Here is a 23,699-nt window from a genome sequence, read left to right as displayed (position 1 = left end):
GGAGATCCTAACTATCTATCTCTACTCTCTATGCCCCTAGTGGTCATTAGGGTTACTGGTGCAAAAGGTCAATGCCATCTAGAGCTGCATCTCCAACAAACCCTACTTACAGACTAAGGTTGTGCACATGACCATAAACGCTGCCAGGCCTCCCTGCACACAATCGCCCTCCCCATCCAGGCTGTGCCACTCACCGTGGCACACGAGTGGCATTGAGGCGAGTGGCAGAGCAGAGAGCCGGAGGAGGAGGAAGTCCTCCTGCAACCCTCAATGCACCGCGCCAGAATCACAGTGCACTAAGGGGTTGTCCCTCAGCCAAGCACTCTTGCCTGCAGCCCTCACACACACGACCCCAAACCTGGGGTCAAGGGTGCACTCACACCCCTAAATCCAGGTTAAAGCCCTATGGGACCAAGGCAGGCTTGGGGCCAAGCTTGGGGCCAAGGCAGTGCTGGGATCAGACTTGATCCCACTTGTGCACATGGGCAGCCTAGCCCAGGCCAGGCTGCCCGTGTGAATAGCCTCTGTATGTGCCTCTGTATGTAGGTATACATATGTAATGCAACCATTACATAGCAATACAAAACATAAACGGGGGGGGGATCCTCATTTTCTCTTCTCTCTCCCTGTTCTGTCTTGCGGTTACAAACATTTGCAGGGGTGGTGGTTTTCCTAGCAACGGCTTGTGCAGTGGGGAAAGAAGCTTAAAGTAAACACTGGGCCTACTCATGACAGTGGGTGGCCCACAGGAGGACCGGTTGCGTGTGTGCACACGCATGGGCAGAGCACACCAGGACACACCTTCCCCTCCCTCAGAGGTCTTAGCAGGGCCTGCTCCAGGACAGGAGGCCCTCCGCAACTGTCATCCAAGGGCCCCCTCCTACTTTTGCCTCCTCCTCCCAAGGTTCATGGTGGAACCTACCTTGAAGGATAGGATTAGAGAGAAAGGAAATGACAACAGAGGACTCGTGGCCTAGTGTAGGGCTGCACAACTTCAACCCTCCTGTAGATATTGCGCTGCCATCATCCCTGACTATTAGCCACTGTGGCTGGGAACCATAGGAGTTGTAGTCCAAAAACAGAGAGTTGTGCAGCCCTGACCTAGAGGCTCACTCCACCACCACTGCACAAAACTATGGGCACAGAGGCCTTTGCCCAATGAGGCTGACCCCTGATACCAACCCTGGGTCCTTGGGATATCCACACCATCCCCCCCACACACGTCATGCACCTTTCACTAGTTGCAAATTTGCCCACAGAGTTGCCCAAGAAGCCATTAGAGGACAGTCTCAGATATATTAACCTCAACATGAGCTCAGGATTGTGAGTTGGAGCAGTCATCCTAGATCAGAAAGATTTACAGGCTAGAGCAGGGCTTCTCAATGTGTGGGTCCCCAGATGTTATTGGACTTCAACTCCCATAATCCCCAGCCCCAGCGGCCTTTGGTTGGGAATTATGGGAGCTGAAGTCCAATTACATCTGGGGATACACACGTTGAGAATCCCTGGGCTGGAGTATTTCACTGGGTCACATCAGCTTCTGGTGGTAATCCCAGCAGGGTACATTCTAGGTGCTTCCTAAGAAGGAAGATTCCAGCCACTACCTAGCCCATCGTCATGATGTAACTGGGAAGGGGTGCTGCTTTGGACCCCACATGGATATGCAGAAAACTGGGAACATGTGGACATCCCTCAGCACCAACAATAAAGGATAACCTACATTTCAAAAGCCAACCCCAATTTGGCAAGCCGCCATACGCTAAAGTGATGGTGTGTGCCAGCTCCTCCACCTGCCTCCTGTATTGTCAGGTGTTTTGTTTTCTATACCAGCATAAAGCCCATGGTTATGAATGGGGAGAAGGACACATCAGAAAAGGAAGTGTGTATACTGAATGAAGCATTTTAAATTTGCCCACCGAGGGAAGGGCAGCCATTCAGTTATAAGGAGAAGCTAAAGGTATATCGGAAGCTGCCTTATATTGTTTTAGACCTTTAGTCCATCTTGCTCGGTGTTGTCTACACTGATTGGCAGCAGCTCCGCAGGGTTTCAGGCAGGAGGCTTTTCCAGCCCTACCCAGAGATGCTGCCAGGGCTTGAACCGGGGACCTTCTGCATGGAGAGCAGGTGTTCTACCACAGAGCTACAGCAGGTACAACTCACCTAAGATGTGCTGCTCAATAATACTGTCAAAGTTGGGATTGAACCTGCCTGTAGGTCCTCTAGGTTTTTGGAGGGGCAGATTTTCTAACACCACACACACACACACATTTTCTCTTACCAGTTGCAATCCATATAGTTTGATCCTGTAGATTGGCAGAGCAGACAAACAGGCCAGCTCCTATTTGCATCACTCCAGCCTCCTGGATACCTCCCATCTTGGTTTTTGTTTCTCAGGAACAAATACACATAACACTCAGTCCTGTATCATTTCCCCCCACTCCTGCAAAGTTTTCACTTTAATGAAATGCAGCCACAGAGGCTAAAATCTGTAGACAAAGTCCCCATATTGGGGGGCGGGGAGGGGAAGCATTAACCCTTTCCCACCAGAAGTGTTTCTGCTAAAATCTCCCCAGCCGCTTTTTCTTGTATGGAGTAGCTGTTTTCCTTTTATATGAGAAAAGCAACTGGGGGAAGATAATTTTCATACTGTATTCACCTGAATCCAAGGCTAGGTTTTCCCCAAGTATTTTGATATTAGAAATCAAGAGGAATAGTATCTTTGATATTAGAAATCAGGAATTCAGAGTCCTGCTCCTTTCGAGTAATTGGAGGTATAACCTGTATTGAACTTTTTAAGGAGCTTGCCTTAAATTTAGAATTGTCTTCAATTCAGGAAAATATGGTAATAATAATGGCTGGCATGATGTGCAAGCCCTACAGTGATGGGAGGAACTTGCGGCACCACTACTGTGGACCCAGAAGCAGCAGTGCTGCTATAGAGAACTGTAGTTGCGTTGCAAGCATAGTTGCTGTTTTCCTCATTCACGACAATGGGAAAAAATACGGTTACACTTGCAGCGCAGCTGAGGTTCTCTACAGTGATGCTGCTGCTTCCGAGTCCACAGCAGTGACGCCACAAGTCCCTCCCATTTCCAAAGGGTTTGCGCATCATGTCAGCCAATAAATAATACATATTCATAATAGAGCACTGGAAAGGAAAAGGTTAAAAAGTCGCATTTGTGTTCTCTCCCTCAGTCAACATGCCAGTCTTCCACTGTGGATCCATGGCTGCATTTTGTAAAAGAAAAAGTATATTTGTGGGAGGGGGGCTACACACAGCTGAAGAACATTTGTAGTTCGACCAAAGTCTTTTTCATTCTCCCAGAATGCCCTGTATTTAATGGCCTACAATTCACAGCTTGCTCTGTAGTCTAACCCAAGGGAACAAGGCCTGGGATATACGAATACGACAAATATTTATAGCTGGGAGAACGATGGAGAGCTCTTTTTAATAATACCTTCTGTAGCTCTGAGGATGTTTTTGCCTCACCAAAGCATGCCACCTGCCATCCCCACTGGGGAAATAATTTAAATGTAGTTTTTGCCCTCTTTATTAATCAGCACTTATTTCAAGTTCTGCCCAGATCTGTCAGCAATAAGAGGTTTAGCACACCAGACATAAAGATAATTTAGCAGTCCATGGTGTGGTGTTTACTATAACATTTGGTCTTAGCCTGAAGGGCCAAAAAGCAGGACTGCTTCATAGGAACCACATGCAATAATTCAGTATGATAAGGTGACTCAGATTGTACAGCTTGCCCAAATTATTATTTTTTGTCCTGCACAAATTAAAATCCCTCCCACACTTTGTTTCATATGCTGAGTAGCCCACTCCGTGTTTCATATGCTGAGCAGCATAGCACATTTGATGATCAAGTTAAGTGGAATACTGTTTTCTTATTTTCCATTTTTTTAATACCCATCTTTTCTCTTTACTTCTTCATACGACCGCATCCACAGTAGGGTTGCCCACAATAAACCCAGCCTGGCCTCCTCTTGGTGCTGTATAGAGAGGTTTGATCAATTTTCCATAGGATGGAACAAGACCATAGTTTCCCAGCCTTGGGTCCCCAGATGTTATACTATAACAGCTGCCTCTGGGTACCAGTTGCAGGGGAGTAACAGCAGGAGAGAGGGCATGCCCTCAACTCCTGCCTGTGGCTTCCAGCGGCATCTGGTGAGCTACTGTGCGAAACGGGATGCTGGACTAGATGGGCCTTGGGCCTGATCCAGCAGGGCTGTTCTTATGTTCTTATGTTATGTTCTTATAACTCCCATCATCACCAGCCATTGTGAATGAGGATGATGGGAGTTGTAGTCCAACATCATCTGGGGACCCGCGGCTGGAAAACTAGACCGCATCACCAGCTAATTGTGGCAGATTGTAGGTCACACAGCTATTATAGGCACAATTAAAGGAGCTGGTTCAAAAGCTAGCAACCCTAATCCTATGACCTGAGCAGCTGAGGGAGAACAGAAGGCTCTCCATACAAGGTATCAATCTGATAAGATATCTCTATGCACCTTCTCAAAATTTCAAGCAATTGCTCGCTCTCCTAGATGTTTCCTCAGCAGAAGCAGGAAACCCTGTGCAATTGCCTAGTTTCCCTCTATGGTACAGCTGTTCCTAGGTGGTCGTTATATACCAAATCAATATAAAATAATCTATGCAGACCTTAAAGAATTTCCATGCAATTAGTGCACTGAATAGACACACAGATTAGGCTGGACTATGCATTTCAGCTTTCCAGCCTCCAAAACTCACCCTCTCAGAGCTTTGCAACATCACAGCCTGTTGTGTTCCTTGGCCCGGTGTGTGGATTTTCCCACCTCAAATTGTTGAACTGTTTCCCATCACAACACAGCTGTTTATTGTTGTCAGCATTCCAGGACTTGGGCCTTAGCCCTCAGGCCTTATGAGCATGCCATGACCTCTCAGTGGCAAGTGGGGAGGAGGCAGGATAGACAGCAGGACATTTTTCGTTATTGTGTGGGGAAGGGTTATAAACTGTTTTAAAACTTAATAACTTGTCACTTTATTGACAAGAAATAGCATTATAAAGCTTAACTCCCAAAAGTTAGCTTGCGCTGCAATAAATTTGTTTGCTTTTAACAACAGGACTCTTTGTTGTTCTTGATGCAATGGATTAACACGTTTCAGGGATACATACTTTGGTTATTCTTGGAGATCTCTGAAGAACAAGTCTTCAAAATTGTTCTTTCAGCACAGAACTCAGTATTCTCCACTGGAACAGACTGGCATTGTGTTCAGGGCAGACCAAAAGAAGTTATGCTTTGCAAAGTTATGCTTTGCATAACTTATGGAATTCACCACCACAAGATGTGGTGAAAGCCATTGGCTCAATTCAAGGCAGACTGGCCTATCATTGGCTCTGTCAGCCGTGATAAAACCAGATCCTGGGTATCTTAGTTTTCCACTTGTCTAAGGATCCTGGGAACTGAAAGTGCCCCACACAGAATTACAATTCCCTAGGGGAAAGGAATGACCAATTTAAGCCAGTTATATACATCAGGGGTTCCCAGCCTTCAGCCCTTGCGGCTGGGGATGATGGGAGTTGTAGTCTCACATCATCTGGGAATCCCTGCTATCAATACACCCTTTGTCCCCAGACATTTTCTGATTCTGAAGTCAGATTTTGAGTTCACATTGAACTTGCTCCCAACATAGCTACATAACAGTCAAGGCAGACATTGAGGAGAGTCTCACGATCAGTGAGACTTGCCGGAAGGGGGTTTGCGGGAAGAGCGGGCTTAGCCTGCTCTCCCCACAGATGATCATTCAGTCAGCCCTGGATGGCTGGATCGGCTGCCCACACAACTGCTGGCTCCATCACGGAGCCGGCAGGGGCTGCGGGGATCGGGAGCCCCAGGAAGGTCCAGGATGCCCCACGCGAGTGCGCAGGGCATCCTGGAGAGACCCCCAGGGCGGGAAGCCTTGTTTCAGCCTCCCTGTGGGGGTCTCCTCATGTGTTGCCGTGGCGCAGAGCCACACCGCGGCAATACATGATCATAAAAATGGGGTTAGCGGAGCGCTTGCTCTGTTAACCCTGTTTAAGGGGAGGGCTACAAAATGGGAGGGCTACCCCTAGCCTGATTTTGGCCAATCGTGATAATCGCCTCATTGCTTCCTTCTGTGGATTTTCCTACAGCAACTCCCCTCCACCCCTTTTCTACTGATCGGGTGCAATTCCAGCATAATTTCTATCCCCTTCTGCCCTTAACACGTGTATCGCATCCTTCACTGAGTTTTAATGTTACTCCCCACCCCCACCATTTTATCCTCACAACAACCTTGTGACATCAGTTAGGCTGAGAGTGGCCCAGAGTCATCCAATGAACTTCCTGGCTGAGTGGAGATTAGAACCCAGGTCTCCTTAGCCAACATCCAGCACCCTGACCACTGCATCATACTGTCCCTTGCACAGTCTCTGCAAGGCTCCTTGCAGAATAATGTGTGAGCACTGGTAAGATATTCCCCTCAGGGGATGGAGCCACTCTGGGAAGAGCATCTGTATGCTTGTATGTAGAAGGCTTCAAGTTCCCTCCCTGGCATCTCCAAGATAGGGCTGAGAGAGACTCCTGCCTGCAGCCTTGGAGAAGCTGGTGCCAGTCTGTGTAGACAACACTGAACTAGATGGACCTATGGTCTGACTCAGTATATGGCAGCTTCCTATGTTCCTGTGAACACAAAGGCCATGAAGCCTTACCCAGAGAGCTTGTCTCCTCATCCCTCTCCCGCTTTGCTTCCCTGCAGAATTTTCCAGTCCAAGCAACCAGGGATGGAAGATGGCTTGCCTTGGAAGAATCCACAGTCACCTCAGCAAATGGTGCAGACACCTGAAACAGCAGTAAGAAGGTTGTCGATGGCAGTCTTGCAAATGGGGGTTGTGGTTAGATTCTGCTCCCCATGGGAGCTGGCCCCACTAAAACCAAGGAGCTAGAAACAAGAGTTAGGAAATCTTTTTCTGTTCCAGGTTACAACTAGAGGGGATAGCATGGAGTCAGTGGGTCCAAGGAGCTCATTTGGGATCCAGGAGTTTTGGCTTCAAGCTCCACCTTTGCCATATTTTGAAAGGCTGGACTTGGGCATATCACTCAAACTCTGTTCCTCCTGATCACACGTTGCATTCATCACATGAAAAGTAGCCACATGTAAGTCAGATTCTGGTTGTTTATTTTTATAGCTTGCCCCAGAGACATGCAAATAATTGTAGAGCCTAGGCTCTGACCACCTTTTTCCATCAGTCATAGAATGTTAGAGTTGGAAGGGACCTTGGAGGTCTTCTATTCCAACCACCTGTTCGGTGCAGGAAGCTGCAATAGGATCCCTGACAGATGGCCGTCCAGCCTCTGTTTGAAAACTTTCAGCAAAGGAGAGCCTGCCACTACACGAGGCAGACTGCTCCACAGCTCTTACACTTAGGAAATCCATCCTAATGTCTAACCTAAATCTGCTTCCTTGCATTTTCAACCCATGGCTTCTAGTCCGGCCCTCAGCAGCAACAGAGAACAAATTCACTTCTTCTTCTTCTATGTAGCAGCTCTTCAGAGATTTGAAGACGGCGATCATATATCCCCTTAATCTTTTCTTCTCCAGGATAAACATCCCCAGCTCCTTCAATTGTTGTTTATCTCTGCTGATCTTAGTAGCTAATTGTCTCTAGGGGGTGGAAAGAAGTCCAGGGAGGAAATAAATGCTCACCATTTAGCTGCCTCAGATGTCAATGCAATCTCTCTTTCTCTCCCTCCCTCCCTATGCAGAGAGAGAGAGAGAGAGAGAGAGAGAGAGAGAGATTTATACTGGCTATATGAATTCACCTAAGGGCCATTTATCTGCCTCAAATGTCAATGCAATCTCTTTCTCTCTCCACACACACTTTCAACTCTCTTTCTACACACACACACTTACACTGGCTATATGAATTCACCTCAGCATCACAAGTTCATACATGTTGCATACCTTCAGACTTTCTCACCTTCTGTTCTGCTTTTGCGGCCTCTTGCTGCTTCAGCGAGAAATCCTCTGCTTGGGCCACCACTTGGGCACAGCATTCTGGTCGACAATCCCTCACGCAGTTCTGCATGCGTGCAGGCAGGATGCTCAGGAACTGCTCCAAGATCAGCAGCTCCAGGATCTCATCTTCCCTGTGCTGCTCTGTTTTCAGACACCGAAGGCAAAGTTCCCGCAGTTGACTATAAACACCTCTTGGTCCCTCCTGGGTGCTTTCCAGATTAGACCCTGCAACGGAGTCACGTCATATCTCTGAAGTGTGCTTCCACACTTCCTGTGTTGTGACACCGCAGTCTCTATGCAGACAACAGGGTGCAGATCACATTTCCTATGCCTTGTTTTGAATATAATCGCTGAGTCATAGAGCTAGGACATTGTATATCTGGTATAAAAAATTTGCTGGTTTTTTGGGTTGTTCGTTTCCGCGAGCCTGCTCCGCCTGCTGTTTACGTTTCAAGTGCAACGTGCCTGAACGGAGGCATTTTGCTGCTGTTGAGCAGCTAGTCTGGAAAGCACCCAGGCTCTGATAACGAAGCTGCCAGAAGTGCTAGTGCTGCCTTTCCCTCATGAGGGCCTCCCCTTGCAAGATGGCAGCCTTCACCTTCCTGAAGTCTCCCGTCTTGGGCACTGAGGCTGCCGAAGGCCTGCTCGGCCTCTCTGCTGAGGGCTGGCAGGAGGAGGGCCACCCATTTGTCCCGAGGCCACTGACACACTTGAGGCCACTTGCTCAAAGGAGGCCAAGAAAGCATCATCCCATGGTGTGGGCTCCTCAGACATCTGTGGGTTTTCTGGTCTCATGTCAGGGGCCTGAAATCCCCTCAGGAACTTCTGCCATTGGGCTTCCCAGCATCCCTGTGGATCTTCCTCTGGTTCCCTTTTAACATGTGCTAGAGATGTCACAGTCTGTATCTCTCCAGTACTCCCAACATGTAGAATCTGTGGGGCTTTTGCAGCACCTTCAATTCCTTCCCACAATTTCTAAATTGTGGGAAGTCTGTTGTGTCCTGGTCCTGCATTTCCAGACTTTAGGCTGCTGCTCCTTCTTCAGCTGCTGTTCCCTTCCGATGCTCACTCCCTTCTCCCTGCTCTTAGCAAGTGTCTTCTAAATTTGATAGAAGAGTCAATACGTAGCTTATTCTGGGTGACAAAAGGAGGTTTTTTAAATCAGTCAGAAGGAGATAGTAGTGAGAAAGTAGTGCAGGAGATAGTAGTGCAACCAGAGAGAAAGGTATCTATTAATAGCAAGAGATAAAGGGTGGATTCAGATATCACACGGAACCGTGGTTTAATTTTAAGTAAAGTTTATTTAACAAAGCTGGATTGATGCCTCAGATGATCACCAAATCAAAATTTGTTTCATCATATCATGGTTTGTTCAGGTCTTGCCCCTTCTCCCATGGCCTAGCCATATCTGTCTCTAGGTAACTCCAGGACCGCCTTGTTCGATATGTCCCTCGCCGGGTCCTGAGATCGGCCACAAGTAATACCTTGGTGATCCCAGGCCCTAGGAATATTAAACTGCAATCAACGAGAGCCAGGGCCTTCTCAGTGGTGGCCCTGGCTCTATGGAACGGTCTCCCAGATAATATCAGAGCTCTCCATGATTTGTTGGCTTTCCGTAAGGCATGCAAGACGGAAATTTTCCGTTGGGTGTTCAGTCGCTGAGATAGCTGGTCGTAGAGTGATCTGGTAATCCATGGTTATTATGTCTTGTAATGAGGACTGTATGGGGTTGTGGTTATGATGTTATGTATGTTGTTTTTTATAGAACTGTGTTCCTTTGTATGTTATTGCTTGTAAGCCACCCTGAGTCCTATGGGAGTGGAGAGACATATAAATCTCACTCACTCACTCACTCACTCACTCACTCTATACCGGAGTGACGCTACTGAGACAAACCAAGACTAAACTATGTCTGTGGGTTCAGACATCATAGGAACATAGGCAGCTGCCATATACTGAGTCAGAACTGTGAGACCACAGTTAAGATAAAGAAACTTCAAACCTTGCCCCAAATAAACCACAGCTTTGGGCACAAGTTCAGACATACAAACTAACCACACTCAGACAAGAGAAACCATGCTTGTGTGTGATGTTTGAACTTGCTAAGCAAAACAGCAGACCGGGGGGTGAGGGGGGTGGCTAAGAATATGAGCAGTCAGCTAGGAAGTCCTCGCCTCAGCCACAACACCTCAAAGTGCCCTCAGTCCTCCGTTCTTTCAGACTGTTCCAAACTGCAAATAGCTTTTTCCTACATACAGTATATTCAGCCTGCCCTTATCTGGGTGGAGGAAGACATCAGCAACCCACGCTCTGATGGGTAGTACCCCCTTCAAAACACTCAAGAGAGATCTCCAGCTTTCTTCCAATTGCTCAGTCCCATGGGGGAAAATATGTACCAACTGCTCTTGGCTCTTAAACACCTAACCATGGGCGTAGCGTCTATTGGGCAAGGGGGTGCAAATGTCCCTGGGCCCAGAGGGCCCACAACGGCCTCACCACCACGCCATCGCCCTGCCCGCCGCTTCCCATCTATGCGGGGCCTGAGCCTCTCCCCACTCCCTGGCCGGCATGTGGGCCTCCCCATTCCCCAGCCAGCATGCCAACTTCTCTCACACCTGCGCAGTTCAAGTAGGGAAAGAGTCATGTGCTGTCATGGAACGCGACACTCTCCCTACTCAAACTGTGCAGGAACGAGAGAAGCTTACACACTAGCCGGGGAATGGGGAGGCCCTCACACTAGCTAGGGAGAAGCCTTCCTGCCTCAGGCATGAAAGAAGCCAGCATGCTGGCCAGGGAATGGGGAGGCCCACGCGCCGGCTGAGGAGAAGCCTGCCCACCCGCCGAGAAGCCCAACCACCAGCTGAGAAGCCCACCCTCCAGCTGCCGCCACGGGTAAATAGAGGGGGAAGCATGGCGAGGCAGGGCTTAGAAGTAGGCGGGCCTGCAAAACAACTTTGTCCCTGGGCCACCAGGAGCCTCCCTATGCCACTGCACCTAACAAAAGAAACAAAAGGAGACTGGCTAGAGGGACATTGGTTCTTTTCAGGGAAGAACAGAGGTGCTCTTACCCCTAGACTTCCAGGCTGATGCCCAGGGCCTCCACACCCCCTGGGGGCCCCAAATCCTTTTTAGTTTGTCCCAGTTGGTGTGATCACATTAAAAATGTGTTTAAAATACTGTGTGGGTCGGTCAGTGGGTTGGCCTCCAAAAGCCTTTAAGTCCAGGCTCCAAAATTACCTAGGTGCACCTATGGCAAGAAGGAAGATATAGGTAGTTTGAAATCATATGACTTTTTCAAAAGTATCATCTGCTTCTTTTTTTTCTCTCTAAGCTTGACATTTCTGACTTGCATGAAGATTCGAGGCAAGGGCAAAGTTAGCTTTGAAGGTAAACCGGCTTCTCCCCACTGCCCCTTCATTTGCAACCTGGGATTCCCTACCTCTCCTAGTTTCTTTCTCTCCAAAAGACGTCCCCTTCAAAACTCACCTCTCCCTGCAAACAGCTGTGCACCATCCTGTTGTGTACCTTGTCTGTGCTCTTCTCTATACAGTATTGATGACTATGTGTATTTGTGTGGGTTGGCTTAGGGGAGGAATCTAGTTCACTGATTGGTTGATTTGACTTTTGTATTTAGTCGTGTCTGCATCCTCACCACTGTTTCAGCTTCTGAGCTGTAAAGAAGTAGTTCTGTTTTCTCCTGGACAGGAGATTGCTCCTTTGTTATTTTTCCATCTGCTAATAAATACAAGCCTCGTCATTTTATCCTCAACTCAACAGTTTATTCTTAATTTACTTTGCGACACATCCCTTGTCGTGCAACAAAACAACTCCAGAGTGATGACAAAGCTTAGTAAAGAAATTCAAACATGTAATTCCCACCAGGAAGGAAAGAAAAGGCACGGGGAAATGGCTTCACTTACACCTTTGAATGGCATTTCCTGTGCCTGTGGTACTTCTAAACAAAGAGGAAGGATTTGCTAGGATGTCTCTCTAGGAAGCACAGTGGCGCTCCGTGGGATTAACTGTTTCGGGGACCTCTCAGCTATTTGTGGTTGTACAAGGCTAAACTTGAAACTTTATGTCCCTTCACACAAGGATTGCCACCTTTTTTACTGGCAGGGTTTCTAGACATTCAAAAGCAGAAAGGCAGGCAAGAATTCAGCAGATTAATATTTCCCCATGACTGCACCCCTATTATTTACAATATGAAATGCATACAGCCCTAGAACCACCTTGGAGTTGCTTTTAATGGAAAAGGTCATTTCATACAATGACCTTTTCTGTGACAGCCCTTCATGTACTTTAGGAACAAAGTATTGAGTTGCACTGTATACACACACACACACACACACACACAGACTGGAAGTAGCTCCAAGATTTCAGGCAGGAGAATATCCCAGCCCTACCTGGAGATGTTGCCAGGGATTGAACTTCTGCATGCAAAGCAGATGTTCTACCACTGAGTTACAACCCCCTCCCAGAGGGCTACTGCAGCTCCCCTTTGCTTTTTCTTCTCTAAGCTAAACCGAGGGCGACAGCCCTTCAAGCACTCCTGAGGCACCTGTCCGCAGAAGTGTAGCACTTTCTATAAAAGCACATGGTGTTGCTGCCACCACTGGTAAGCCATCTCCCAACCCTGCGGCGGGGGGGGGGTTAAATTTCATCCCTCCCCACCCCCGCCGAAGCTGACAAAAGCCCTTCCTCCCATTTTGTTTCCTGCAAAAAAGGCAGCAAAAATGGGGGTGAAAATTTGAATCAGCACTAATTCAGAAAAGTTACCACAAACCCATTCTTTGAAAAGACAGGAGGAGGAGATGGAGGAGACTGGGATGCAGCCATTTGGCTGAGATGTCATCCAAACTCTAATAACCAAGTGGTAAAATTATGTTAACTCTGGAGGATACAGCTACCATAGAAATAATCCCTCACAAGTCAATAAATCTCTCACATCCCCCCACCTTTAATGATCTTTTGTTTCTAAATTAAAAAGCCACAGATGGTTCAGATTCCCCCCACATACCTGTTTTTGCAAAGAAAAATATCTTGTTAAATCATTTTTTTTTAAAGGAGGGAAGAGAGACAACACACATCAACATTCATTCCACTGCAAAAAATATTATTTGAAACTAGGCTAGGTTTTTACCCACTCACTCATTCCCAAAAAAAGTCAGAGAGTTTTTAATAAATAATTTATTATACAGACATACAGAAAAATTATGCTATCACAATTGAAGAATGCCACTTTTTGCTATGGAGCTGGAAAATAAGTTGCATAGCAGATGAATTGTGATAATTTTGATAACTGAATTCAAGACATTACTGCCAAATCCCTTTTACTCTCTGTGAACCGACAAATATATTATTAAAATGCACTATAGTTTGCTAGAAGACAGACTTGTCTCCCTTTGCAGCTTCACCCTGTTCCGACACATAGGGTAGCCCTTGGTCTAGAGATCCAACAGAAACGTGTCTAATAAACATGTGTCGTAGCATGGTTCTTTTCACTCCTGTATGGGTTTTCTCATGTGCACTAAGGCCTGCCTTCTGACTGAATCTTTTCCCACAATAGGTGCATTTGTATGGTTTCTCTCCCGTGTGTAACCGCATGTGAGTCATGAGGTTTCCCTTCTGGTTGAAGCCCTTCCCACATTCCGAGCAAACGTATGGGTTCTCACCCGTATGGATTCTCTCATGGATCACAAGTTTGGATCTCTTTGGGAAGCTTTTCCCACAGTGAACACATTTGTAGGTGTTATCTCCTCTGTGCATTTTCTCGTGTATTGTCAGGTAGCGCTTTCGGTTGAAGCTCTTCCCACAGTCTGAGCACTTGTGTGGCCTCTCTCCCATGTGGGTTCCGATGTCATCCCGAAAGACTGAACAACGCCCAAAATTTTTGCCACAATAAGAGCATCCATACGGAGACTCTCCAGTGTGGATTCTCATGTGTTCCCTAAAGCCTGACCCACAACTGAAGCCTGATCCACAATGGGAACATTTGTGTGTGTTCTTGGGTCTTGTATGGGTTATTTCATGGGCAGTGATGTCCTGTATCTGACTCAAATGGTTCCCCCAGGGTGATGAAGTGTTTATTTTCTCTCCAGTGTGCATTCTTTGATGTGGCATAACTCCCAAGTTTCTCTCAGGGTCAGAAAATATGTTTTGTGCCTCACCATACTGGACTCTTTCCTGTGTTCCGATTTCTTTCTTCTGTTTATCACCTTCTGTACAGAAAATGGATTCACCTACAAGCTTCTCATATTTGTTCCCCTGCTCGCTCATTGGTCCCTGCTGACACTCAAATATTATCTTCTTCTTCTGGAAATCCTTGTCTCTTCTCAGAGCTACATCATTTGGCTCCACTTGCTGAGGACCTTTCCAGTGGAGGGCATTCCTCTCGTTCCCCTGCCCATGACCTGAAGGAATAAACAGATAACAAAGTTAAGTGAGCTAACGTTTATCTGAAGAGAGAGAAAGTGAAAGAGACATTTGCCACATTGCATCCCTCCATCATGGCTGCTACTTGCCCTGGGAGGAAAACTGCCATATGGACCACATGAGGACAAAGGGTTAAAAAACCCTCAATCTCCCATGCTGTGATCCCAATCCAATTGCTCTGCTCATGAGCCAACAAATGTTAAGAGCATCCGGACAATTACATGTTTAACACAATGTTTGGCCCTCTGGAATCTTTGGACTGAAGAGAGGGGTAGGAAGGAAGTATAGGTACTGTACTACTGTATAGGTACTTCAACACAATTTGAATGGCCTATGTAGCCAAGTCAACATTTGTACATAGGAAGCTACAGTTACTTAAGAACATCCCGGCTGGTTCAGGCCCAAGGCCTATCTGGTCCAGCATCCAGTTTCACACAGTGGCTCACCAGATGCCCCTGAGAAGCCCACAGGCAAGAGGCGAGGGCACGCTCCCTCTTCTGCTGTTGCTCCCCTGCAAGTGGTATTGAGAGGGATCTTGCCTCTGAAGCTGGAGATGGCCTATAGCAGGCCTGTTCAACTGAGCCCCCCGCAGCTGTTTTTGGACTACAACTCCCATAACCCCCATCCACTGTGGTCAACAGCCAGGGATTATGGGAATTGTAGGCCAACATCTGCATGAGGACCGAAGTTGAGCAGCCCTGGCTATAGCCACCAAACTAGAAGCCATTGATAGATCTGTCCTCCATGAATTTGTCTAAGCCCCTTTTAAAGCCTACTTCCTAGTACTTTATACCCAAGGACAAACTTTGTATATAGCAAGTCAGACCCATGGTCCATCTACCTCAGTTTCGTCTCTTGTGACAGGCAGCAGTTCTACAGAGTTCAAGACAGGGGGCTTCCCCAGCCCTGCCTGGGACCTTCTGCATGCAGAACCAGCCCTGCAACCACTGAGCTGCAGACCCATCCCCAATGAAATATATAGGTTATACAGGAAGCTACTTTATACTGAGTCAGACCATTGGTCCACCTAGCTCAGTACTGTCTACAGCAGGGTTCTCAAACCTAGCCCCCCAGATGTTGCTGGACTGCATTTCATATCATCCCCAGTCACAATGCCTTCATGGCTGGATTGACTGATTGATGGATGAAATGCCGTCAAGTCGGTGTCGACTCTTAGCAACCACATAACTAGATTCTCTCCAGAATGATCTGTCTTCAACTTGGCCTTTAAGGTCTCTCACTGGTGCATTAATGGCTGGGGATGATGGGAATTGTAGTCTAACAACATCTGGGGACCTGCGTTTGAGACCACCTGGGTTAAACCACTCCTCCGCACACCCAGCAGCACGACACCAATCCAGATTGGGCCTACATGGTTGCTTTTGAAGCAAAAAGACACTGGAAAATCTCATCCCAGATTTCCCACAAGACATCTAGGTTAGCCCTTAAAACATTCCTAGTGGGGAAAACAAAAAAAAAAAACTGGCATTTTACTTCTGGCCAATCAATCAGTCAAGGACATAATCATGGCCGGGGGTAATGGGAACTGTAGTCCGACAACATCTGGAGACCCAGGTTTGAGACCCCCTGGTCTACACAGTCAGGCAGTGGTCCTCCAGGGTTTCAGGCAGGAGTCTTTCCCAGCTCTTCCTGGAGATGCCAAGGATTGAACCTGGGACCTTCTGCATGCAAAGCAGATGCTCTGCCACTGAGCTACAGCCCCATCCCCAAGAGGAAGACCTTACAGCAGACAGTACTCATATCTAGTCACCCATCCAAATGCAAGATGGCGAACCCTGCTTAGCAAAGGGGACAATTCATGCTTGAGGCTGGCTCTCCTTCCCAGACTGGCTCCTGACATGGGTGACTCCTCGCCAGTCTTTAAAAGGGCAATGGCACTGCCATTCTGACTCCACATATTCTCCAGAGAAGAAAAGGAGGCCCCCATTGACTCTGCCTCGTGAACATCCACAAATGGTCAACCCTTACTCAGCAATCTTGCCTCCTCGTCCTGTTCGGCCTCCTTGCAGAAGTGCCCAGTCCAAGCATCCGATGGCGCAACCTGGCCTGTCCCACAAGAATCGGCAGCCAGCTCTGCAAATGGTACGGGTGCCTGAAAGAGCAGGAGGGAGAGGGTTCAGCGAGTGTGCAGTGCTGCAAGTGGGGTCAGATGCTGCCCCCAGCGTGCCCAGACCCTTGTCAGATGACTGCCCTGAAACCACAGGGGGAGGCACTAGAATTAGACTCTCCCATTCTCCTCCATGCTGGCACCAAAGGGCAGTTGCCGGAGGGATTCAGACTGAGACCACAGTGACTGCTCCACCCTGCTTATGGTCCCAGACCAGATCAGAGTCCTGAATGGCCGCTATTTATGTTTTAAACAAGTAGTTCTAAGTAGAACCAACCTTCTTTTAAATAGTGGTTTTTACACAGGCCCCACTCCCATGGGCTATTAATTCGGTGTGTAGGAACATAGGAAGCGGCACTGTTCCCTCTAAGGCATGGGCACGTGCTCACAAGTTTTTGGATGTCCACTCAGTTCGTTTTAGATCCTGCTCAGGTTGAATCAGGAAGGCCCCATTCTGAATGCAGGTGTGCAAACATTGCCTTGATACTGCCGCCCAGAACAAAAGCTTGTACCCAGTCTCACACCCTGGGGAAGGTGCCGACCTGGTATGTATTACAGAGACCTGGCTGGGGGAGGCTGGGGGCCCAGTGTGGTCCCGGCTTCTTCCTCCAGGCTACTCTGTTGAGGAGTGGGTGAGGGACCGTGGGCGGGGAGGTGGAGTGGCTGTGGTCTATAAGAATAACCTTTCCCTTACCAGGATCCCTGTTAGAGTGTCAGACCATATCGAATGTGTGTAAAGTCTGGGGACCAGGGATAGACTGGGACTTCTGTTGGGGTACCGATCGCCCTGCTGCTCAACAGAGTCCCTAACTGAGCTGACGGACTTAGTCTCAGACTTGGTGTTGGAGTCTCCCAGGCTTGTGGTGCTGGGGAACTTCAATGTTCACTTTGGGACCAATTTGTCTGGGGTGGCTCAGGAGTTCATAGCGGCCATGACGACTATGGGCCTATCCCAAGTGGTCTCGGGGCTGATGCACATTGCTGGTCACACGCTTGATTTGGTCTTTCACTCTGATCAGGGTGCTGTTCCGTGGGTGGGGAATCCTGTGATTTCCCCATTGTCATGGACGGACCATCATCTGGTTAAGGTCGGACTCACAAACGCTTCCCACCTTCACAGGGGCGAGGGACCTATTACGATGATCCACCCGAGAAGGTTATTGGATCCAATAGGATTTCAAGAAGCCTTGCGGGATTTAGTGTTGGCTCTGCTGGTGATCCTGTTGATGCCCTGGTGGAGAATTGGAACAGCAAACTCACTGGGGAAGTAGACATGATTGCTTCTAAACGTCCTCTCATACCTGCTTCAAAACTGGCCCCTTGGTATATGGAAGAACTACGGGGGCTGAAGCGGCGAGGTAGACATAGAGATTGCAGCATAGAGCTCATCTGAAGACCTATGCTCAGGCAATACGTGCGGCAAAGAAGCGATTCTTTTCTGCCTGTATTGCATCCACAAGTTCACATCCGGCGGAATTGTTCAGGGTTGTGAGAGGGCTAGTGAGTGCCCCTCCTCCCTTGAATCAGAATCTGGAACCATCGATTACCCACTGTGATGTGTTTAATGATTTCTTTGTGGGGGAAATCTCTCGTATTCGGGCCGACTTAGACTCCATCTCCACAATTACCTCAGTGTCTGATGTGGAGGTGTCCCGCGACTCCTCTTGTGTGATTAGGTTGGATCGGTTCCAGTTTTTGACTCCTGAGGACAAGCTGATTGGAATGGTGCGGCCTACCACCTGTTCTCTTGACCCTTATCCGACATGGCTTATATTATCTGGCGGGGGGGGGGGCGGGTTTGTAGAAGGCCTGGCAGAGATTATAAATGCGTCTCTGAGGGAAGGTAGGATGCCTCCTTGTCTTAAGGAGGCAATTATTAGACCGCTTCTGAAGAAGCCTACCCTGGATCCCTCGGACTTGAACAACTACAGGCCTGTCTCCAACCTTCCGTGGCTGGGCAAGGTAATTGAGAGGGTGGTGGCCTCACAGTTCCAGACAGTCTTGGATGAAACTGATTATCTCAACCCATTTCAACCTGGCTTTTGGGCTGGCTATGGGGTGGAGACTGCCTTGGTCGGCCTGATGGATGATCTCCAATTGGCAATTGACAGAGGAAGTGTGACTCTGTTGGTCCTTCTGGACCACTTGGCAGCTTTCAATACTATCGACCATAGTATCCTTCTGGAGCGTCTGAGGGGGTTGGGAGTTGGAGGCACTGCTTTGCAGTGGTTCCGCTCCTACCTCTTGGGCAGGTTCCAGATGGTGTCCCTTGGAGACTGCTGTTCTTCAAAATCTGAACTTTTGTATGGTGTTCCCCAGGGCTCCATATTGTCTCCAATGTTGTTTAATATCTACATGAAACCGCTGGGAAAGATCACCAGGAGATTTGGTGCAGGGTGCTACCAGTATGCTAATGAGACCCAAATCTATTTCTCCATGTCAGCATCATCGGGAGAGGGCATAACCTCCCTAAATGCCTGCCTGCAGGCAGTGGTGGGCTGGATGAGGGATAACAAGCTGAGACTGATAACAAGCTGAGACTGAATCCGGCTAAGACGGAGGTACTCATTGTCCGGGGTCGGAACTCGAGAGATGATTTTGATCTGCCTGTTCTGGATGGGGGTCACACTTCCCCAGAAGGAACAGATACGCAGTCTAGGGGTGCTTCTGGATCCGAGCCTCTCCCTGGTGTCCCAGGTAGAGGCAGTGGCCAGAAGTGCCTTCTATCAGCTTCGGCTGATACGCCAGCTGCGTTCATTTCTTGAGGTGAATGACCTCAAAACAATGGTACATCTGCTGGTAACCTCCAGACTGGATTACTGTAATGCGCTCTATGTGGGGCTGCTCTTGTACGTTGTTCGGAAACTACAGCTGGTCCAGAATGTGGCAGCCAGGCTGGTCTCTGGGTCATCTCAGAGAGACCATATAACTCCTGTATTGAAGGAGCTACACTGGCTACTGATATGTTTCCGGGCAAAATACAAGGTGCTGGTTATAACCTATAAAGCCGTAAACAGTTTGGGCCCTGGGTATTTAACGGAATGCCTTCTTCTGCATGAACCCCACCGCCCACTGAGATCTGCTGGAGAGGTCCGTCTGCAGCTGCCACTGGCTCGTCTGGTGGCCACTCAGGGACGGACCTTCTCCACTGCTGCCCCGAGGCTTTGGAATGCGCTCCCTATTGAATTAAGAGCCTCCCCATCTCTAACAGTTTTTAAAAAGTCTTTAAAAATATATTTCTTCACTCAGGCTTTTAATTAATGTTTTTTTAATGGTTTTAATGCTGTTTTAAAATATTTTTTTAAATTGTTGTAATGTGTGTCCCCCCGCCCCAATTTTTGTCTTAATGAATGTTTTACTTTGTTTTTATTCTGTTGTAAACCGCCCAGAGACGTAAGTTTTGAGCGGTATAAAAATTTTTTAATAAATACAAATAAAAAATAAATAAAACTCCTTCTACACAGAGATGAAAAAAATTAGAGGGATCACTGTAATACTGAGTCAGACCATAGGTCCATCTAGCTCAGTATTGTCTACACAGGCTGGCAGCGGCTTCTCCAAGGTTGCAGGCAGGAATCTCTCTCAGCCTCTTCATAACCTTGTGGGTTTCCAAATCCTTGTGTGTAAATCTTTGTAGATATATCATGTACAAACAACCACTTTGTATATAATTGTGCTTTGGCAATGTACTGTATGCTTTGGTAGTTTGTTGGTTCAATAAAAAAAATCTTGTCCTATAAAAATTTTTTTGTCCTATCTTGGAAATGCCAGGACGGGAACTTGGAACAACCATCCCCTAAGGGGAAAATCTTACAGTGCTCACACATCATGTCTCCCATTCATATGCAACCAGGGCAGACCCTGATTAGCTAAGGGGACAGGTCATGCTTCCTACAACAAGACCAGTTCTCCTCTCTCTAATGGATGTTTATGATGGTTTATTTGTTTCCTAACTTTCTTCCATGATGGAACAGCATCTCCCCAAGGTTTCAGGCAGGAGTCAAGGTTTCAATGCATTCGCATGGTGCATTGAGGGATTTCTGGGGGCCAGGACAACGCGTCCCAACCCCCACAACTCAGTCTGGGCATGCAATCTGCACACCTAGCAACTGGGACCCAGTCATCATCTGTCGGCCTTCTCCCCATACACCCTCCCACCTGGGTCCCTGATCAGATCCCAATGTGTATTGTCTCACTTGGTCAAAGACTCTAGTCCTATTCAGGCATTATGTTGTATGAATGTATAGATGTCTACACACAAGTATAGGTTTTTGTGTGAATGATTGTACCACATTCATTTAAAAAGTGAACCTGGATACAGGCCTTTCAAATGCAGGGTACAGATCGGAAGTACACTGCTGTACCTACATTCAACCTAACAGTGACTCTACCGCTGTTCCCTTTAAGGCATGCACATGCTCACAAGTTTTCTGATGTCCGCTCAGTTAATTTTAGATCCCGCTCAGGTTGAATCGGGAAGGCCCCACTCTGAATGCATGTGTGCACACACCTTGATATTGCCACCCAGAACAAAACGCATTCCGCACAGAGATGAAAAAAATTAAAGGGACCACTGATCTCTACCTGTGTACACTGTATGCTGGTTGTGCATGGGCTGAACATAACAGGTGAACAGGGCTTCTGTTCATCTTCAGACTCACCCTTTGCTCTGTTTTCACAACCTCTTGCTGCCTCAACAGGAAATCCTCTGCCTGGGCCACCGCCTGGGCACAGCTCTCTGGTCGACAATCCCTCACCCAACTCTGCATGCCTGCAGGCAGGATGCTCAGGAACTGCTCCAAGATCAGCAGCTCCAGAATCTCATCTTTCGTGTGCCGCTCTGTTTTCAGCCACCGAAGGCAAAGTTCCCGCAGTTGACTATAAACGCCTCTCGGCCCCTCCAGGTCCTGATAACGAAGCTGCCGGAAGTGCTGGCGCTGCCTCTCCCTCATGAGGGCCTCCCCTTGCAAGATGGCGGCCTTCACCTTCCCATAGTCTCCTCTGTCTCGGGCACTGAGGCAGCTGAAGGCTTGCTTGGCCTCTCCGCTGAGGGCTGGCAGGATGAGGGCCACCCACTTGTCCCGAGGCCACCGACATGCTGAGGCCACTTGCTCAAAGGAGACTAGAAAAGCCTTAGCATCATCCCACAGCATGGGCTCCTCAGTCATCTGTCGGTCTGCCAGTCCTGAGTGAGGGGCCTGCAGTCCCCTCAGGAATTCCTGCCACTGGATTTCCCAGAGCTGTTGCAGCCTCTCATCTGGTTCACATTTGACATGTTGTGGTGGGGCCTCAATCAGAAACTCGCCAATACCTCCCACCTGTGTGGCTTTTGCAACTCCTTCATGTCCATCCCATAATTTAGGGCCTGCCACGTCCTGTTCCTCCATTTCCAGGCTTGAGGCTGCCGCTGCCTTCTTCTCCTTGAGTTGCCTTGTTATCCACTTTCCAGTCTTCCCTGAAATGTGAAAGAGTTCTCAGAGGATGTCTTCTAAAGTCTGCAAGGTCAAGAAAAGAAGCCTGTCCCTGGGTGACAAAAAGCAGGTTTTCTAATCAGCCAGAAGTAGGTGGTGATAATTCCTCCAGCCAATGAGATGAGCTTCTGCCAAGAGCAAAAGATAAACCATGGTATGAGGCAAACAAGAGACATGTAGAAGGTCCCAGGGATCTCCAGAAAGGGCAGGGAAGACTGCTACCCGAAACCTGGAGAGCTGTTGCCAGTCAGTGTACAATACTGAGCTAGATGGACCAGTAGTCTGACTCAGTATAAGGCAGCTTCCTTTGTTTCTGTGATAAGCTAGGTCATCTTGAAAGATGTTAGAAAAGTGAACAAGGGCAAGGCCAAGTGAATATGGATGGGAAGAATATTCTACAGCCTCTAGGCCACAAACAAAAAGGCACCATTCCTGATTAGCTGCCCTTCTAACTTCAGAAAGTGGTAGCAACTCAAGCAGGGCCTTAGCTGATGATTTCAACTCAGGGTCAGTTCACATCAGGGAAAGGGAGGTCATAGTGCTAGACTATTTTGAAAGAGTGGTTGCAAGGATTAGAAAGGATGGGCCTATTCATCGAACAAAATGAGGTAGCAGAGTGGACTGTTCCACTTCAGACTATGGATGGTGGTCATGGGGTGAATACACCACCTCTGTGCTCTCCTATCCAACAAACTCCCTACAAGCAGAAAACTAGCAAAAAGGTGCAAACCTACACACACACACATACAGATTTCCAGTGCCTATCAAATTGGCTTTCACAGAACTGGTCAAATCAACTGTTATTATTGTTAATATCTAGAATGACAAGTTGATGTATATAAGGCAGAGCCACTGCAAGTTCTGTTAAACATGACAATTGAACAAAACCTCCAAATGCCGACACCATTAGGATGTTGGGGAAAGAAAGGAATTAGTCTGAAGGGGAAATAGTCTCCTCCTCAGTCTAAGTTCAGTGTTTTCCTCCTTTTTTCTTTTTTTCTTTTTTGCAGCTAGGGGTAAATATATGAAGCTGCCTTTTACCAAGCCAACCATTGGTCCGCCTAGATGTTAGACTGGCCGTGGCTTCCTAGAGGTCTTCTCCAGCCCCACCTGAAGATGCCAGCTGCTGAACATGGGACCCTCTGTATGCGAAGCAGGTGTTCTAGCACTAATACGTGGACTTGATGAACATATGATGCTGCCTTCACTGAGTCAGGCCCTTGATCTATTTAGCTCAGTATTGTCTACACTGACTGGCAGCAAATCTCCATGGTTTCAGACGGGAGGCTTTCTCAGATGCCAGGGACTGAACCCGGGATTTTCCACATGCAAAGCAGGTGCTGTATCACTAAACCAAAACCCCACCCCCAGAGATAGAATTACCTACCTCCCGTATAGTTTCTTCCTCTCCCTAGAACTGGCTCTTCCTTTCAAAAACTTTCCTCTTTCAAACCTACCTCACCTTGTAGGCTTAGCAGATTGCCACCCACTGAGACTGCAAGGAATCTGTTGCTGCACCTCCAGTCTGTGGAAAAGACTCGGAGAGGAAATTCAAAAGTCAGATTCCCACCAGGAAGAGGAGGGAAGAAAGGGCACCGGAAGTGGCTTCACCTGCTCTTCTGGATGCCAT

General features: G+C 47.9%; 2 protein-coding genes across 10 annotated transcripts in view; one reads left to right on the top strand and one right to left on the bottom strand.

Annotated features, from left to right (window-relative positions):
* LOC128343079 (zinc finger and SCAN domain-containing protein 31-like) overlaps positions 1 to 11,804 on the top strand; it is a 29,329-nt gene extending 17,525 nt beyond the window's left edge. Inside the window, exons 5-6 of the transcript XR_008315325.1 lie at positions 6,776 to 6,869; positions 11,367 to 11,804. The gene's annotated coding sequence lies outside the window, so the exon portion shown is untranslated. The remainder of the gene's footprint in view (positions 1 to 6,775; positions 6,870 to 11,366) is intronic.
* Positions 11,805 to 13,210: 1,406 nt separating this feature from the next.
* On the bottom strand, positions 13,211 to 23,699 carry LOC128343063 (zinc finger and SCAN domain-containing protein 31-like). Of its 9 annotated transcripts, none has more exons than XM_053291528.1 (4): positions 23,457 to 23,699; positions 21,260 to 22,197; positions 16,460 to 16,583; positions 13,211 to 14,448 (listed from the first exon to the last, which is right to left on the bottom strand). In XM_053291528.1, the coding sequence occupies exons 2-4, from the start codon at positions 21,983 to 21,985 to the stop codon at positions 13,418 to 13,420; spliced, it is 1,881 nt and encodes a 626-aa protein (XP_053147503.1). In that variant the 5' UTR covers positions 21,986 to 22,197; positions 23,457 to 23,699; the 3' UTR covers positions 13,211 to 13,417. The 9 variants fall into 9 exon arrangements, with proteins under 9 accessions (XP_053147503.1, XP_053147506.1, XP_053147508.1 ...); XM_053291531.1 differs by having other exon boundaries at positions 21,260 to 22,121; XM_053291533.1 differs by having other exon boundaries at positions 21,260 to 22,093.

Source organism: Hemicordylus capensis, chromosome 2 (genome assembly GCF_027244095.1).
Source record: "Hemicordylus capensis ecotype Gifberg chromosome 2, rHemCap1.1.pri, whole genome shotgun sequence".
Lineage (NCBI taxonomy): Eukaryota > Metazoa > Chordata > Lepidosauria > Squamata > Cordylidae > Hemicordylus > Hemicordylus capensis.
Note: the sequence above shows the minus strand (reverse complement) of the source record. Positions and strands in the feature narration are given on the sequence as shown.

What these genes read in the sequence shown, in the direction of transcription:
- LOC128343063 (XM_053291528.1), bottom strand. Translation starts at nt 21,985, where the DNA reads ATGGAGGAACAGGACGTGGCAGGCCCTAAATTATGGGATGGACATGAA. An exon ending in TTGTGAAAACAGAGCAAAGG is followed by an intron (nt 16,584 to 21,259) that starts GTGAGTCTGAAG and finishes CTGCTCTTTCAG; the next exon opens with GCACCCGTACCATTTGCAGA. An exon ending in CGAGGAGGCAAGATTGCTGA is followed by an intron (nt 14,449 to 16,459) that starts GTAAGGGTTGAC and finishes TTATTCCTTCAG; the next exon opens with GTCATGGGCAGGGGAACGAG.